The 15779-nt window shown below is 42.2% G+C and overlaps 1 protein-coding gene across 1 annotated transcript in view; it reads right to left on the bottom strand.

Annotated features, from left to right (window-relative positions):
• DNAAF9 (dynein axonemal assembly factor 9) overlaps positions 1-15329 on the bottom strand; it is a 146221-nt gene extending 130892 nt beyond the window's left edge. The window contains exon 1 of the mRNA XM_065892337.1: positions 15191-15329. Within this exon, the coding sequence (XP_065748409.1) occupies positions 15191-15273 (83 nt within the window). The 5' untranslated portion in view covers positions 15274-15329. The remainder of the gene's footprint in view (positions 1-15190) is intronic.
• Positions 15330-15779: the final 450 nt, after the last annotated feature.

Genomic DNA, 15779 nt, shown 5'->3' with positions numbered 1-15779 from the left:
GATAAAAGATGCTCAATATCACTAATCATCAGGGAAATGCAAAGCAAAACCACAACGAGGTATTACTGTCATGCAAATTAACATGGCTACTATCAAAAAAGCAGAAAATATAAAGTTTAGCAAGGATGAGGAGAAATCAGAACCTTTGTGCACCATTGGTGAGAATGTAAAATATTGCAGTTGCTGTGGAAAACAGCACAGTGATCCTCAGAAAATTAAACACAGAATTACCATATGATCCAGCAATTCCACTTCTGGGTATACACCCCAAAGAAATGAAAGCAAGACTCAAAGAGATATCTGTACACCCAAGTTCATAGCAGCATTATTTGCAATAGTCAAAAGGTAGAAGCAACCCATATGTCTATGGACACAGATAAACTGTGGTATATACATGATACAATGGAATATCATTCAATCTTAAAAAAGGACAGAAATTCTGACATATGCTAAAACATGGATGAACTTTAAGGACATTATAATAAGTGAAATAAGCCAGTCACAAAAGGACAAATATCATATGATTCCATTTTTATGAGGTACCTACAACAGCCAAATTCACAAAGACAGAAAGTAGAAAGATGGTTGCCACGGGCCAGAGGGAACGAGTGGGGAGTTACTGTTTAAGAGGTACCAGAGTTTCAGTTTTGCAAGATGAAGAATTCTGTGGATAGATACTGGTGAATGTAGCATAACAATGTGAATGTACTTAATACCACTAAATTGTACACTTAAAACAGTTAAGATGGTAAATTTCATGTATATTTTACCATAATTAAAAAAATTTTAAGTTAAATTTTAAGTTAAAAGCCAATGTGATGTAAAACAGAAAGAAGAGAGGGAGAACTCTTCTTATGTGAAAGAGATTAAAGAATAATAAGACGCAATTTATGAACCTTAGTTCGATTTAAACAAACAAACAAAAACCCAGGGAAACATCTATGAGACATCTGAGGAAATCTGAATATGCCTTGTATAACAGGTAATAATTATATATTATTATAATATTATTATCTATTATCCAGGGCATATTCAAATTGACTATTAATTTTCTTAGCTGAGATAATATTATGGTGGTTACAAAGTAGAATGTCCTTTTTCTTAGCAGATGCATGAGGCAGTACTCAGGAGCAAAGTGTCATTATATCTGCAAATTGAAAAACGTTTAACAGAAAAGAAGAATGAAAAGAAAAGAAAAAGTAAAGAATGCACATAAGGTAAAAAGTTAAAATTGGTGAATCTAAGCGATGGGCATAGAGTATTCACTGTACTATGTTTTCATCTTTTCTGTATTGTTCAAACATTTTCATAATAAAAATTTGGAGCTGGAGGTAAGGAGATGTGGAGTAACTCAGGGTTTGGAAGTAGCAGAATTTAAGCTGCAAGATGACTAAGATTAAAGTAAGAAAACTTCTTTCCCTGGGAAATGGTTGCCTGTCCCTCCCCACTTTCTCATGTTTAATATAAGATTCATTTTTCAATCATTCTCTACATGACAAATATTTCATTAAGTTGGTCCTTTGGTCCATTGCGCAACCCTAGCTGACCATCAAGGTTACCAAGAGCTCTTGGGCTTTCAAACTTAGAATCAGCCAGTGACAAAAAGCATTAACAGGTCATGTGACCAGGAAACAAACAGCTCCCCAACTACTGCGGTGGGAAGCCAAGACAATACTGAAGACAGGAGCAAAAAGAGGATTTTTTCCCTGCAAGTGTTTTGGGAAATAAATAAAGGGAAAAGTAAAACAAAGTGAAAGCATATAAAATGTAGAAAGACCTTCCTCTTCCCAGAGTAAAACATTATCATAGTATTTTCTTGTCTAATGGGTAGAACTAAATTTAGTTTTTTTCCTTTGAATATTTTCTTGCTTCCCAAATTTAGTTTTTAACCAGAACATAGTCTATTATTTGTCACTGAACCATTAAACTTTTCACTTACTGAAGTATTTACCTATTAAAAAACACCTGGTAGGGCTTCCCTGGTGGCGCAGTGGTTGAGAGTCTGCCTGCTGAGGCAGGGACGTGGGTTCGTGCCCCGGTCTGGGAAGATCCCACATGCCACAGAGCGGCTAGGCCCTGAGCCATGGCCACTGAGCCTGTGCGTCCGGAGCCTGTGCTCCGCAACGGGAGAGGCCACAACAGTGAGAGGCCCATGTACCGAAAAAAAAACAAAAACCAAAAAAACACCTGGTAAGTATAAAGAAAACCACAATCACTCATATTTACAGCACCTAGAATTAACCTATGTTAGTGCCTTTTTGAATTATGTAAAATATTAATTTATCATCCTTTTTTATTTAAAAAAATGGAATATGACATATAAAACTAAAGTCTTCACTGTTCCCCACCACTGGAGGTCACCACTATGAGTTTGTTGTGTAACCACCCACTCTTTTTATCCTTTTTTTCAATAGAAACTTTCAAACACACACCAAGCCCAGCAATAGCACTGCCCTGTAGCTTCCAGGTCTACCTGAGCACAGGTGGCACGTCCTGGGTAGATGGCCTGTGGTCACCCACGACTTTACAAAGTTCCTCCTTTAGAATACCTGTAGATTCAACATATACCCAGTAATACTGTTTATATCAAACATGCTGCTTGTATACTATACTGTATTTCTCAGTTTCCTTGGATTCAGGCTCAAAATCTAGACATTATAGATGACAAGACAAAAACAAGACCCAAAGAGAAGCAGTTTGCCCAAGATCACAAGGCTGAGTAAAGATTAACAGCCCCAGGACCTGAATGACCAGGCACCCTGACTCTGAACTTCTCCTGATATATCTCACTGATTTCCTGACAATAAAGTTAGCCTCAGATACAATATTGCTGAATTCTAAACAATCATCTCTGTTTTCCCCATCTTCCATTTTATATATAATAGTTAATTCACTGCTCACTGCTTTTGTAACAATTACTGTATACACAGCCAGATATATTTTCTTGTTTGTTTGTGTTTCATTATCCTGGTTCCCTGGAAATGAAGGAGAAAATTTGATTTCTGCCTGTTTTTCCTCCATAATTTATGCTTTTTGATTTTCAAATTAAACAATTAAAACATGAATAATCCTCCTTATATTCTATATGCTTTGTGCTTTGAATGTTTTACAAAGTGAATCCTCATACCAATCTGAATCACTTTATCTTATAAAACTGCTGTGAACAATGTGATGTGAATCTCTCAGTAATACATAGTTTGGGTGAGTTTTTTGGGGAGAGAGTTGTTTTACATAAAATCATAACAACGATATATGTAACTGCTCTGCAACGTGTTTTCACTTAACATTGTACCTTAAGATCTTTCCAAGCTAGTAAATAGAACACAACCTCATTTTTAAAACTGTTGTACTACGTTCTTTTGTTTTTATTTAACCAGACACTATAATTGAACATTCAGGATTTTTATTATTTTTGCAAATAGCAAACAATGCTTCATTGAACAACCTTATATAGCCATCTTTGGCACAAGTACTAAAGTTTCTGCAAGGTAGAGAATAGCATTGCCAGGTTAAGAGGTATCTGCATTTAAAACTTTGATAGATCTTGCCAAATTGTCTTCTTAAAACGTTCACCTACAATATACCAGAGTACCTGTTTCGCCATAACTTCTAAACCATGTGTGGTTAGAATTTTCACTGTTATACAGTTGTCCCTTGTTATCATGGAGGATTGGTTCCAGGACCCCCTCAGATACCAAAATCTGCAGATGCTCAAGTCCCTTATAAAAAATGGCATAGTATTTGCATATAACCTATGCACACCCTCCGGTACACTTTAAATCATCTCTAGGGACCTCCCTGGCAGTCCAGTGGTTAAGACTCTGGCTTCCAATGCAGGGGGCATGGGTTCGATCCCTGGTCAGGGAACTAAGATCCTACATGCCACACAGTGCAGCCAAAAATTAAAAAAAAAATCATCTCTAGATTACTTATACCTGATATAAGTGCTAAGTGAACAGTTGTAAATACAGTGTAAATGCTATATAAATAGTTGCTTGTGTGCAGCAAATTCAAGTTTTGCTTTTTGGAACTTTCTCAAATTAAAAATATATTTTTTTTCCCCATTTATTTATTTATTTATTTATGGCTGCATTGGGTCTCTGTTGCTGTGCCTGGGCTTTCTCTAGTTGCGGCGAATGGGGGCTACTCTTCGTTGTGGTGCGAGAGCTTCTCATTGCGGTGGCCTCTCCCGTTGTGGAGCATGGGCTCTAGGTGTGCGGGCTTCAGTAGTTGTGGCACGTGGGCTTAGTAGTTGTGGCTCATGGTCTCTTAGAGCGCAGGCTCAGTAGCTGTGGCACACGGGCTTAGTTGCTCCGTGGCATGTGGGATCTTCCTGGACCAGGGCTCGAACCCGTGTCCCCTGCATTGGCAGGCAGATTCTTAACCACTGCGCCACCAGGGAAGCCCAAAAAATATATTTTTGATTGGGGTGGCTGAATCCATGTTTGAAGAACTTGTGGATATGAAGGGCTGGCTGTAATATTATTTTATTTAGGACTTTTGCATTTGTAGTTCTCCTTTGTACTCTCCTAGTCAAACACCAGCATTATGCCAGCATGAGAGAACAAATGGAAAGCTTTCTGAGGTATATACTTCACTTAGCATGCTTTCCATTTTCATTTCCCTTGGTAACATACACTGTGCCCCTTCTCTGCCACAGCATCCAATCATGACTCACCCAGAAGCAAGCCAGGTCAGCTGGAGAGTCCTTTCCAGGGATTTCCTATTTTAGAGGTAGAAGAGAAATGGCCTCTAGGGTTACAGTGCAGGAAGAATGTGGATTTCAGGTTATTATGGATAGAGGCAACTATTTTGATAGCAGAGTCTTGGTTCCAGTTCCTGAGGCCCTAGTTCTTACAGGTCTTCCTACAAGTCTATCTCCCCACTATTCCTTCCAGCCAAGTAAGCCAATACATTCACTCCCTTTTTTACTTTAATCTTTTGAGTTGGGTTTCTGTCACTTGAAATAGAGAGCATTCTTCTTATTATGAAATCAAACCCAGGAAATGTTCAGGGTTGAAGCATACCAATGTCTGTAACTTACTTTGAAAAGCATTAAAACATAGGATGGATTGATGGATGGATAGCAGGATGACTATATGATAAGGCAAACAGAGCAAATACATTAAGCAGAGAATCTAGGTATGAATATACATGAATGTCCACTGAACAATTCTTTCAACTTTTCTGTACTTCCAAACAGTTTTCATAATAAAATATTGGGGGGAAAATCAACAGCACGAGTAATACAACATATTATCATATCAGCATTAATTCAGACTTCAGGTACTGATTACAAGGAGCTACAGCAGGACTGCTAAGAAAAGGGTTTAAGGGCTTAAGAAAGTTGGCCCTGCATTAAAGTGGCAACTATTTATTCCCTCCATAAAACAGACTTGGAAGAAAGCCAAGAAGGCAGGATGTGTCTCAAGTCAATAAATGTCCTTTCCCACTGATGTCCTTTCTGGAGCAACAACTTGCAATGTAAAAAGCAAAGGCAACATTACTGCTATCATGACCAGCATGGTTAACCAGTGACCATAAAGTGACTCAAACTGAAGGGATACACACACACACACACACACACACACACACACACACACACACACGACTGAAAATGTGTTGGCATCATTTAACTATTCCATGACTTGAATTTTCTCCCAGCATTTTCATGTAGCTCATCACAGCCATTAGTAATCCTAAGCAATATAACTTTCATTCCACACAGCTACCTCTCTGTGGTAGGGACAAACAGGTGCCTAATCCATATCCATTCTCCCCCTTTTTTTTTTTAACTAATAATGGGTTGGCCAAAAAGTGCCTTCAGTTTTTAAGTAAAAATAAAAGACACATTTTTCATTTTCACCAAGCACTTTATTGAACAACATAGTCACCGTTTTGTTCCACTACCTTCTGTCATTTTTCAGGCAACTTCATAATTCCATCTTCCCAAAACTTTTTGAGCAAAGGTTCCCGGTGTCTTTTACAGTCTTCCAGGGAATTGAAATTTTTTCCATTAAGAGAATTTTGTAAAGACCAAAATAAATGGAAACCTGAAGGTGCAATGTCTGGTGAAGACGGTGGATGAATCAAAAATTCCCACCCAAGCTGTAACAGTTTTTGCCTGGTCATCAAAGAAACATGAGGTCTTGCGTTATCCTGATGGAAGATTATGCATTTTCTGTTGACTAATTCCGGACGCTTTTTGTCGAGTGCTGCTTTCAGTTGGTCTAACTGGGAGCAGTACTTGTTGGAATTAATCGTTTCGTTTTCTAGAAGGAGCTCATAATAGAGGACTCCCTTCCAAACCCACCTTATACGCAACATCACTTCTTTGGATTAAGACCGGCCTTTGGTATGGCTGACGGTGGTTCATTTCGCTTGCCCCACGATCCCTTCCATTCCACATTATTGTACAGGATCCACTTTTCATCGCCCATCACAATTTGTTTTAAAAACAGCATGTTTTCGTTACGTTTAAGTAGAGAATCGCATGCAGAAATACAGTCAAGATTTTTTTCACTTGTGTGGAACCCAATCAAAGCGACGAACATAACCAAGCTGGTGCAAATGATTTTCAACGCTTGATTTGGATATTTTGAGTATGTCAGCTATCTCCTGCGTGGTATGATGTTGACTGTTCTCAATTAAAGTCTTGATTTGATTGCTATCAACTTCAACTGGTCTACCCGACTGTGGAGCATTGTCCAGCGAGAAATCTCCAGCAGGAAACTTCACAAACCACTTTTGACACATTTGATCAGTCACAGCACCTTCTCCATACACTGCACAATCTTTTTTTGTGTTTCAGTTGCATTTCCACCTTTCTTGAAATAATAAAGCATAATATGCTGAAAATGTTGTTTTTCTTCCATCTTCAATATTAAAGTGGCTACACAAAAATTCACAAATTTTGATACATTTTTTATTTACTTAAATAAAATTTATTTATCTATCTATCTATCTATATATCTATCTATCTATGGGTGCATTGGGTCTTCACTGCTGTGCACGGGCTTTCTCTAGTTGCAGCGAGCAGGGGCTACTCTTCGTTGAGGTGCACGGGCTTCTCATTGCAGTGGCTTCTCTTGTTGTGGAGCACGGGCTCTAGGCGCGTGGGCTTCAGTAGTTGTGGCACACGGGCTTAGCTGCTTCACGGCATGTGGGATCTTCTGGGACCAGGGCTCAAACCCGTGTCCCCTGCACTGGCAGGTGGATTCTTAACTACTGTGCCACCAGGGAAGTTCTGATAAGTTTTTTTTTTAAATGCATGCTGATATGATAGCTGTCATAATACAATCTAACAAAATTGTTTCGAATGAAGTTAAAGACAACTAAGCACTACTAGAGCCACTTACGGAAAAAACCGAACGAACAACCCAATAGTATCCCAATTTTATTTGGAGCAGCAATAGGCACAGCTCCTTTGCTTCTAGAGCTGACCAATGAGACATGCAAAAGCGATCAGGTGGAGGCTTCTGGGAAAGTTTGCTGAAGGGAAAGAACTGACTCAACTAGGAAAGCTGCTGCTTTTCTTTCCCCTTCTTGCCTGACAGACCTGATGGCTAGAGTTCCTGCAGCCATTTTGTGACCATGAAGCTATGAAGAAAATGGAATCCATTTGCTAAATACAAACACGGAAGTGGCCTGGTTCCCTGATGACTTCATACCAGGACTAGCCTGCCCTCCTCTAGATAGACATCTTTTCGAAGAGAGAATAAACCTCAGTTAAGTCATTGTTAAGCATCTTCTACCAGCTGCCAAACATGGTTCCTGACAGGTCACCTTACCTAAAATAGTTAAAACTTGTACCCAACTGCAATTCATGTCTATGCATATTTCACAAATTGGAGTATATAAGACTCTCTACAAACTACATCTGAGAACTTCAGAGAATGCTCCCCACCACAAATGGAAAATGTTATTTCAAAGTCTGTCACTATGTTCCACTGTAACAATATATTATTTTCCATTTTCTTCCTTTTCTCCAGATTTCTCTGAGCATTTCCACACACAGTCTGCTCTTTGTAAAGTCAGTTTCACAGGTCTTCATTCAAAAGGCATCCACAAGTACTTTCCCTCACTTCTTTGACTATTAAAAGCATGCCAAATATAAATGCACTGTGGAATCCTGGATTGAATCTTGGAATAGAAAAAAGACATTAGTGGAAAGACTGGGCAAATAAAGTCTGGAGTAATAAACTCCAAATAAAAACAAATTTACTAAGTAAACAAAGTTTACAGTAAACTAATGTACGGTACAAATATTAATTTCTTAGTTTTGATAAAGGCACCATGTTAACATTAGACGAAGCAGAGTGAAGGCCTTATAGGAACGCTATGTACCATATTTGCAACTCATCTATAAACCTAATATTATTTCAAACAAGTTGAAAGCAAAAAGCATGCCAAATTAGCTAACTTTCCATTGAACTAGGTTCAAAATCACAGAAAACAGTTTTAAATCCCCAAGTAGCAAACTCTGCTTTTTCTTTTCCTTTTTATTTCAGGGCAAAACAATATTTAAGCTGTGGAACTCTTGAGGGCATCTGCATCTCATCTACTCTCCCTCTCCAAAAATTAGAATATCACAGAAGAGCCCAAGAGCTAGGAAACACTGTTACAATATTGTGCACTATTAATGCAACTATACTCACTAAATAAGAGTCCTCAGAACACAGTCATCCCAGACATATGTGAAAATGCAGACAGGGGCATCCCCTGCTTTTCAAAGTTCGCTTTTACATAAGACCTACCTGTTTTCACTAACTGAAAGAAATCTGAAGAGGGTTTTTGCTTTTATGAAAAAAGGTGAAAAGCAAAGATAGCCAGCATCTGTTTTGCAGTGGAGCAATGAGAGTGGCACTGTCAAGCTCCTTCCCTGGTAACTACACTCAGCATTACAGCAACAAGCCTCCATAGCTTTGAACTGTGTCTGTGAGCATCTGTGATTTATCCTGATTTATTTTGTGCCTCTGTTAGCAAGATGTGTTCTAAGGTAATTGCTCCTTCACTTTAGGCTGTTTCACCTTACAAAAGGTTTCCTAGGAAGGCTCTACTTTCTGATAGCTGGGGGAAACCCATACTTATACCTCCACCCCGGGCCAGAAATAAGGTCATAAAAACGTAACTAAGCAAACCCTTTTTACTTCTATAAGCACCAAACCAAGCCTCCCTGGCCAGAATCCAAGCAAGTATACTGAAGGTGAAACTTCACATTTTCAGACACACAAGGTCATAGTCTTGCTCTGTATTTTGAGTTTTCTTAAAGCAGGGACAATTACCACTTCTGTAGATCTGTAAACCCAAAGGAGAACCACGGGTATTGGTACCTGACCAATAAATATCACCTGAAGAGATAACCTGTCTCTGTGAGGCTTTATGTAAGCGCTCTCTATAGAAAATCACTATGGTGACCCACCTTCCCACCATCTAGCTTACAACCGTGATTCTTCATTCTCTGAACACCCTTAGCCCAGAGTTTCACCTGTAATTATTCTTTATTCATTCAATAATTAGTGCAAGCAGTGCTTCATAATGGCTAACAACAGCAGTTCACATTTAGTGAGTACTGACTATGTGCCAGACACTGACCTAAGCACTAGGGCAAGCAATATGGGAAATGGCAATAAAAAATGGTCCCAGCCCGGGGCTTCTCTGGTGGCACAGTGGTTAGCAATCCGCCTGCCAGTGCAGGGGACATGGGTTCCAGCCGTGGTCTAGGAAGATCCCACTTGCCACGAAGCAACTAAGCCCGTGAGCCACAACTACTGAGCCCACGTGCCACAACTACTGAATTCCACGTGCCTAGAGCCTGTGCTTCGCAACAAGAGAAGCCACCACAATGAGAAGCCGGCACACCGCAACGAAGAGCAGCCCCTGCTCACCCCAACTACAGAAAGCCCACATGCAGCAACGAAGACCCAACACAGCCATGAATTAATTAATTAATTAATTAATTATTTTTAAAAAAGGTTCCAGACCTTTGGTAATTTCCAGAAGCAACAAAGAAGGTCCTTTCTTATGAGTCCCTTAACAAGGAAAAAATCCCACCTATACATGGTATAGAAGAAGCCCAGCACAGGAACTCCTCGGTCAGAATTTTTTGCTAGAGCACACGCCACCCAGTGAGTTCTTAAAGGGCGCATGGAAAGTCAAACTATGAGACCTCGCATGTGTGAAATGTCTTTATTGTTCCCTCACACCTGCCTGAGAGTTTGGCTGGATACAGAATTCTTGGTGGGAACTCATTTTCTTTAAGAAGGTACTCCTTGCTCCATTATCTTCTAGTGTCCATTCTTGCTACAATCTAATGATTCATGACTCTGTGATTTATAGATCTTCTTCTGTCTTCATAGTGCTCAAAAATTTCATTATGTGGGGACTTCCCTGGTGGCACAGTGGTTAAGAATCCTCCTGCCAATGCAGGGGACACGGGTTCGAGCCCTGGTCCGGGAAGATCCCACATGCCACAGAGCAACTAAGCCCGTGCGCCACAACTACTGAGCCTGTGCTTTACAGCCTGCGAGCCACAACTACTGAGCCCACACGCCACAACTACTGAAGCACACGCACCTAGAGCCCGTGCTCCACAACAAGAGAAGCCACCACAATGAGAAGCCGGTGCACTGCAACAAAGAGTAGCCCCCGCTGGCTGCAACCAGAGAAAGCCCACGTGTAGCAACGAAGACCCAATGCAGCCAAAAATAAACAAATAAAAAATAAATTTCTGAAAAAAAAAATTTCATGATGATGTGCCTTGGCATGGATATTTTTAAATTAATTGTGCTGGATTCTTGGAGGGTCCTTTTAATCTAGAAACACACCTTTATTTGTGATAAACTATTTTATTTTGGATGATTTCTTCATGCCAACAAACAATAACCACCCACTACCCCTCCTTGTTACAGACATCTACAAACCTGTAGGTCACTCAGTCCTCGACATTCCCTCAAGATTTAGCTTCTGGATCATTGTCTCTTTGCTATTACTACTCCCATCTTAATTCACGATGATCTCAATATGCACTGAGATAACCCTTCCACTATCCTTACCTCTCAGTACCTTTACTCTTATTTTCCAATTACGTCCTCTATCCTACCTCAGCCACTCCCTCCCACAGTGCCCACATCCAAGCAGCTCAACACAGCTGAAGGCGAAGCATTCAACCATGCTAACTGGGTCTCACCCACCTTAAATTTATGACTACAAATGCCAAATGGGCACCTGGTGCCCTAAAATATTTCCTTATTCAACTCATTTTTTCCCACTCTCCTGGATGAATTTTACACCTTCTTTCTCTTCAAACTTCCAACACCTCCCCCACTCTTCATTTTTAGCTAAAGACCTTCCTTCTTATTTAACTGAGAATATGGAAGTAATCAGAAGTGAACATTCACTCTGTCCCACTACCAAGCTACCAATTCACCAGTATTTGGGTCAATATAATCACCACAGTTGAACTGTCCATGTAGCTACTGAGCTTAAGGTCAACATATCCATTTATATCCTAGATGCCATTCCCTCTCATCTACTCAAGGACTTCACCCCTGCAACTGTTCCTTCTCTCTCTTTAATCATCAATTTGTCTCTCTATACTCCACCATTCCCATTAACTTACAAACATGCTATCTGCCCACCTAAAAACAAAAAGAACTCTAACACTTCGTGCCCTTCCAGTCACAGCCCTATTACTCTGCTCTCCCTTATAGAAATCCTTGAAACAACATCACTGTGACTATCTATACTCACTGTCTTCAATTCCTCTTCTACATCCTCTTGAACCCACTGCACCAAAACTGTTCTTGTCAAGGTCGCCAATGACCTCCACATTACCAAATCTAATAGTCTATTCTTGCATTTATCATTTGACTATCCTTGATTCTTCCCCTATCTCAGAGGTAGGAAACCATTTCCCCTCAGAATTTGGAAGACATTGCTACACTGCCTTTTTTACATGGGATATCCCAGGGCTTGGATGTTGGTCCTCCTCTCTATCTACATTTACTCCCTGGGTCTCTATCTAGTCTCATAGCTTTAAAAAAAAATTTTGGAGTCACCAGTAATATGGGTGGTATTTCCAGTTTCAATCTCTCTCCTGAACTACAGACTAATATATCCAACTGCTAATCCAATATCTCCACTTGGCTATCTGTTATCTATTAGGAAACTCAAATGAACAAGGCCAAAATTGAACTCTGTTTTCTCCACAAATCTGCTCTTATTCCAATGCTCCCAATATCAGTAAATGGCAACTCCATTCTTCCAACTGCTGAGCCCCAAATTGACTATGCTTTCTTACATTATTGTTCCTTCAGCCCTATTTCCTCCCCAATATTTACTTCTCACCACTCTGTATTATGATTTTTACCTCTCTCCACTTACAAAGGAGCTCTTGGAGGGCAGAGGCCTGCCTTATTGCTCTGAATCCACAGCACCTAGCACAGTGTATGTTGGATTATTTGCATAAAGCGGGAGTGAAATTTAAACTGTTAAACAAGTCCTGAGCAGGATCAGATTCCTCTGCAGGAAAAGATCTGAAGTAGGAAAGCATATTTCAACTATTTCCACTGGTTCCTTAGTACAAGTAAAGACAGTTATTTGGTAATAACTCCAAAATCTCAGTGGCTTGAAACAAAGGCTTACTTCTTGCTCACTCTACATGTCAAACATAGGTCACCTGGAAGCTTGCTCTGGTTCCCAGACTGAGACTAGCCACCATCCGGAGCACCAACAATCACCAAAACAGAGGGAAAGAGTGGCAAATCACACACCAGAAGTTTTTACCATGAAGGGATACACATCATTCCTGTGCACATTTCACTGACCAAAAGCAACTAACAACGCCATATCCATCTTCAAGGGTGCAAGCAAGTACAATGGTACCACATGCGCAAGAGACAGAAACCAAAGATATTTGATGGACAGCACTGATGACTACCATATCATTAAAAAGAAGCTTTTAGGTCTAAGCAACAATATTTTAACTCCTGATCTCTACTGCTCATCTGTGAAAATGAACTCCATTGCTAGAAGAGAACCACTCACTTGCAAAGTACTATCTATGGGTCTCTAGGAATGTAGCTTCACCAGGTAGGCCCGCCTCTTTCATCACTCAGGTGTCAGAGTGCAGCAAAGAAGCCAAAAATGGGTGACAGGAAAGTGCTGAGCACAAACCTTCTATAAACGTTCAATGTCAAAATCTGGGAAAGGCTTAACTGAATGAGTAAGAAAAACACGTTCAGTTAAAAACGGCAGGGAAAGGAGGGAAACTTTCACAAAATTTCTTTTACCAAAGGTATACAACCTCCAGGCCTTGGGGTTCCTTGCACTACCCCATGTCTGAAGACTAACGAGTTTCACTCAAACCACGTGATGGAAAATTCGGAGTTTGAGTATGATTAGTAAAGTTAGCCAACATTGATCTTTTTAACATAAAAACACTACTTACAAAAAAAAATGTATACTGACATGCTACCAGAAGCAAGGAAGGAAGCAGTTATTTTAGAGATGGATTTTATTCAGAAGCTCTTTTTTCCCTAAAAGTCTCCAAGACTCCAGACTTCAAAGCTCAAGATGATATGGGATGAACCCCAAGTCTACATAGACCCTGGATTTAAAGTGTGGCTGCTTCAAGTTCTAAAGTATCCTGTGCAGTTTCTATTTTATTCAAAGTTTAAATACTTTCTAACAGTGAAACTGGCTGCCAGAAACGTTAGGACAGACTGGAGATGGTTACCATAAGCTGCTAAACACTTGCAACTGTAAAGCCCACTGAAATTCCACTGAAGAGCAGAACAGGAGTCCAAATATGTCACCTAACGTCACCTGCCAAATCAGAAGCAAATTAGGACTCCCAAATGCAACTAAGGGTATCTAGGCCCACCTCCCCATCCTTTACTTACTCAACCAACATGTGTTAGTAACTGAGGTGAAAGAAGGAATGTCGGTAAGTAAGAGACGGACTGGATTTTAAGATTCAGTTCTTGTTCTCCATGAATCTGGTGGAGTTAAAACAAAATAAAAACAAAACAAAACAAAGAAAAAAACAGATTTGAGAGCAAAAATTCCAATACAATGCCTTAAATACCATAACAAGGATACAGGAAAGACCATTCTCACATGTTAAGCTGACAACCTTCGTTCAAGGAAACAACACCGTATTTGCTTTGTTAAGTAGCTAGAATAAAGAAAAAGCAAACAAAACAAATAAAAACCCTCTTCTGGTTTAATGACAGTTTAGCAGAACCAAAGCCCATTTCTCTCTCTTCCTCCCTTCCTCTCAATAGTCTCTGCCACAACCCCTCCATCATTCCAACCTCCACACTCCACTGGCGGCCCCAAACCAGCTCCATCACGAATAATACCGAGACTATCAAGGTCAGCTCCAAAGGCACAGGAAGCAGACAGCAGAAACAAATCTTCATATATCGAAAGCGGGCGGGGACCCTCCCTATACTGAGGCACCCGGGGGCTCTATCTCTAGGCTCTGTGGCCTGGGATCCGCAGCTTTCGGGGATTCTGGCCCCTTTTTCCTTATCCAGGCCCCTAATGACCTCCACCTGTCCTCAACCTGAGCTCCCCATCGTGGAGTGAGGGAGCCTCGGGCTGGGGCAAGGGGAGCTGGGGAAACGCGCAACAGGGAAGATGCTGTCCGTGTGGGTGTTTCTATGGGGCGGGAAGGGGGTACTCTCTAGGGAAGGCGCAGTGAGAGGGAAAGGCTCTAAAGGAGACCTACTGTAGGGGAGCATGAGAGGTAAGCCATTTCGAGGGAAACCCATTTGGGGGTTCTATAAGGGGAGCTATTGTGAGGGGACGTCTCCATAGATGGCCGTTTCTGGGGAAAATATCCTATGGGGAAGGCAAGTGAATTAATCATACAGAAGGCACTGTGGAGGTTCTCAATAGGCGAATCCTTCCGGGAGGAAATGTTCTATGGGGTTGAGGATGTCATAATAGGGGGTCTTCAGAGAGGAGCCGTTGTGGGGTTGTCGATACAGGAGCCATTGTGGGAGCCTCTGCACCGAGAGCCGCTCCTCGGGAAACGTTCGTCAGGGAACCGTTCAGGAAAAAAACGTCCGCAAGGAAGCCATATCGGGCCACGCCCTTCGGCGGGAGGCGTCTCCAGACCCCAACAGCCCGCAACCGCCTGCCCGCCCGCCAGCCCCTCTGCTGCCTCAGCCCCGCGTACCTGACGGAGGGCGACCCGCGGCCAGGGCCGCCGGGGGACCGTGCGCGGGGCAGTCCCAGCCGGTGTGGGGGGTACACGTCCATGGCTGCGAGAGGCGGAGGAGGACGGCGCCGCTGCGAGGGTCACTCGGGCCTGCGGGCGTCTCCTGGCCCGCTACCGGCGGGTGGGGCTGCTGGGCGTGCCGGGTGGGCGGGGGGCGCAGTGCGCGGGGGCACGTCGGGGGCGGGGCACGTCGGGGGCGGGGGCGGAGCCGGGGGAAGGGGCGGAGCTGGACGCGCGCAAAGAGCGCGAATGGGGGCGTCGGGACGGGTTGGGGGTGGGGGCAAGCGCACGGCTGCGGGTCGAGTCTTCCTTAAGCTTCGAGGCCGCCGGGTTGGACGTTGGGAGCGTGGGTGCCCAGAGTGAAAGCTACCGGGCCGCCGCTCTGGCCTGTCCTCAGGCTTCGCATCGTGGAGTGGGACTCTGCGGCGCCCCCAGCCACGCACACGGGCGCGCCTGGGGGCGGGGCCTCGTTCCGCCCCGCCCAGTCCACTTCGGCCTCCAGCAAAGCCTTCTGCTGCCGCAGCAGGTCCCTGGCGCGGAGATCTGA

This window comes from Phocoena phocoena, chromosome 15 (assembly GCF_963924675.1).
Source record: "Phocoena phocoena chromosome 15, mPhoPho1.1, whole genome shotgun sequence".
Classification (NCBI taxonomy): domain Eukaryota; kingdom Metazoa; phylum Chordata; class Mammalia; order Artiodactyla; family Phocoenidae; genus Phocoena; species Phocoena phocoena.
This window is presented reverse-complemented; position numbering and strand designations above follow the sequence as displayed.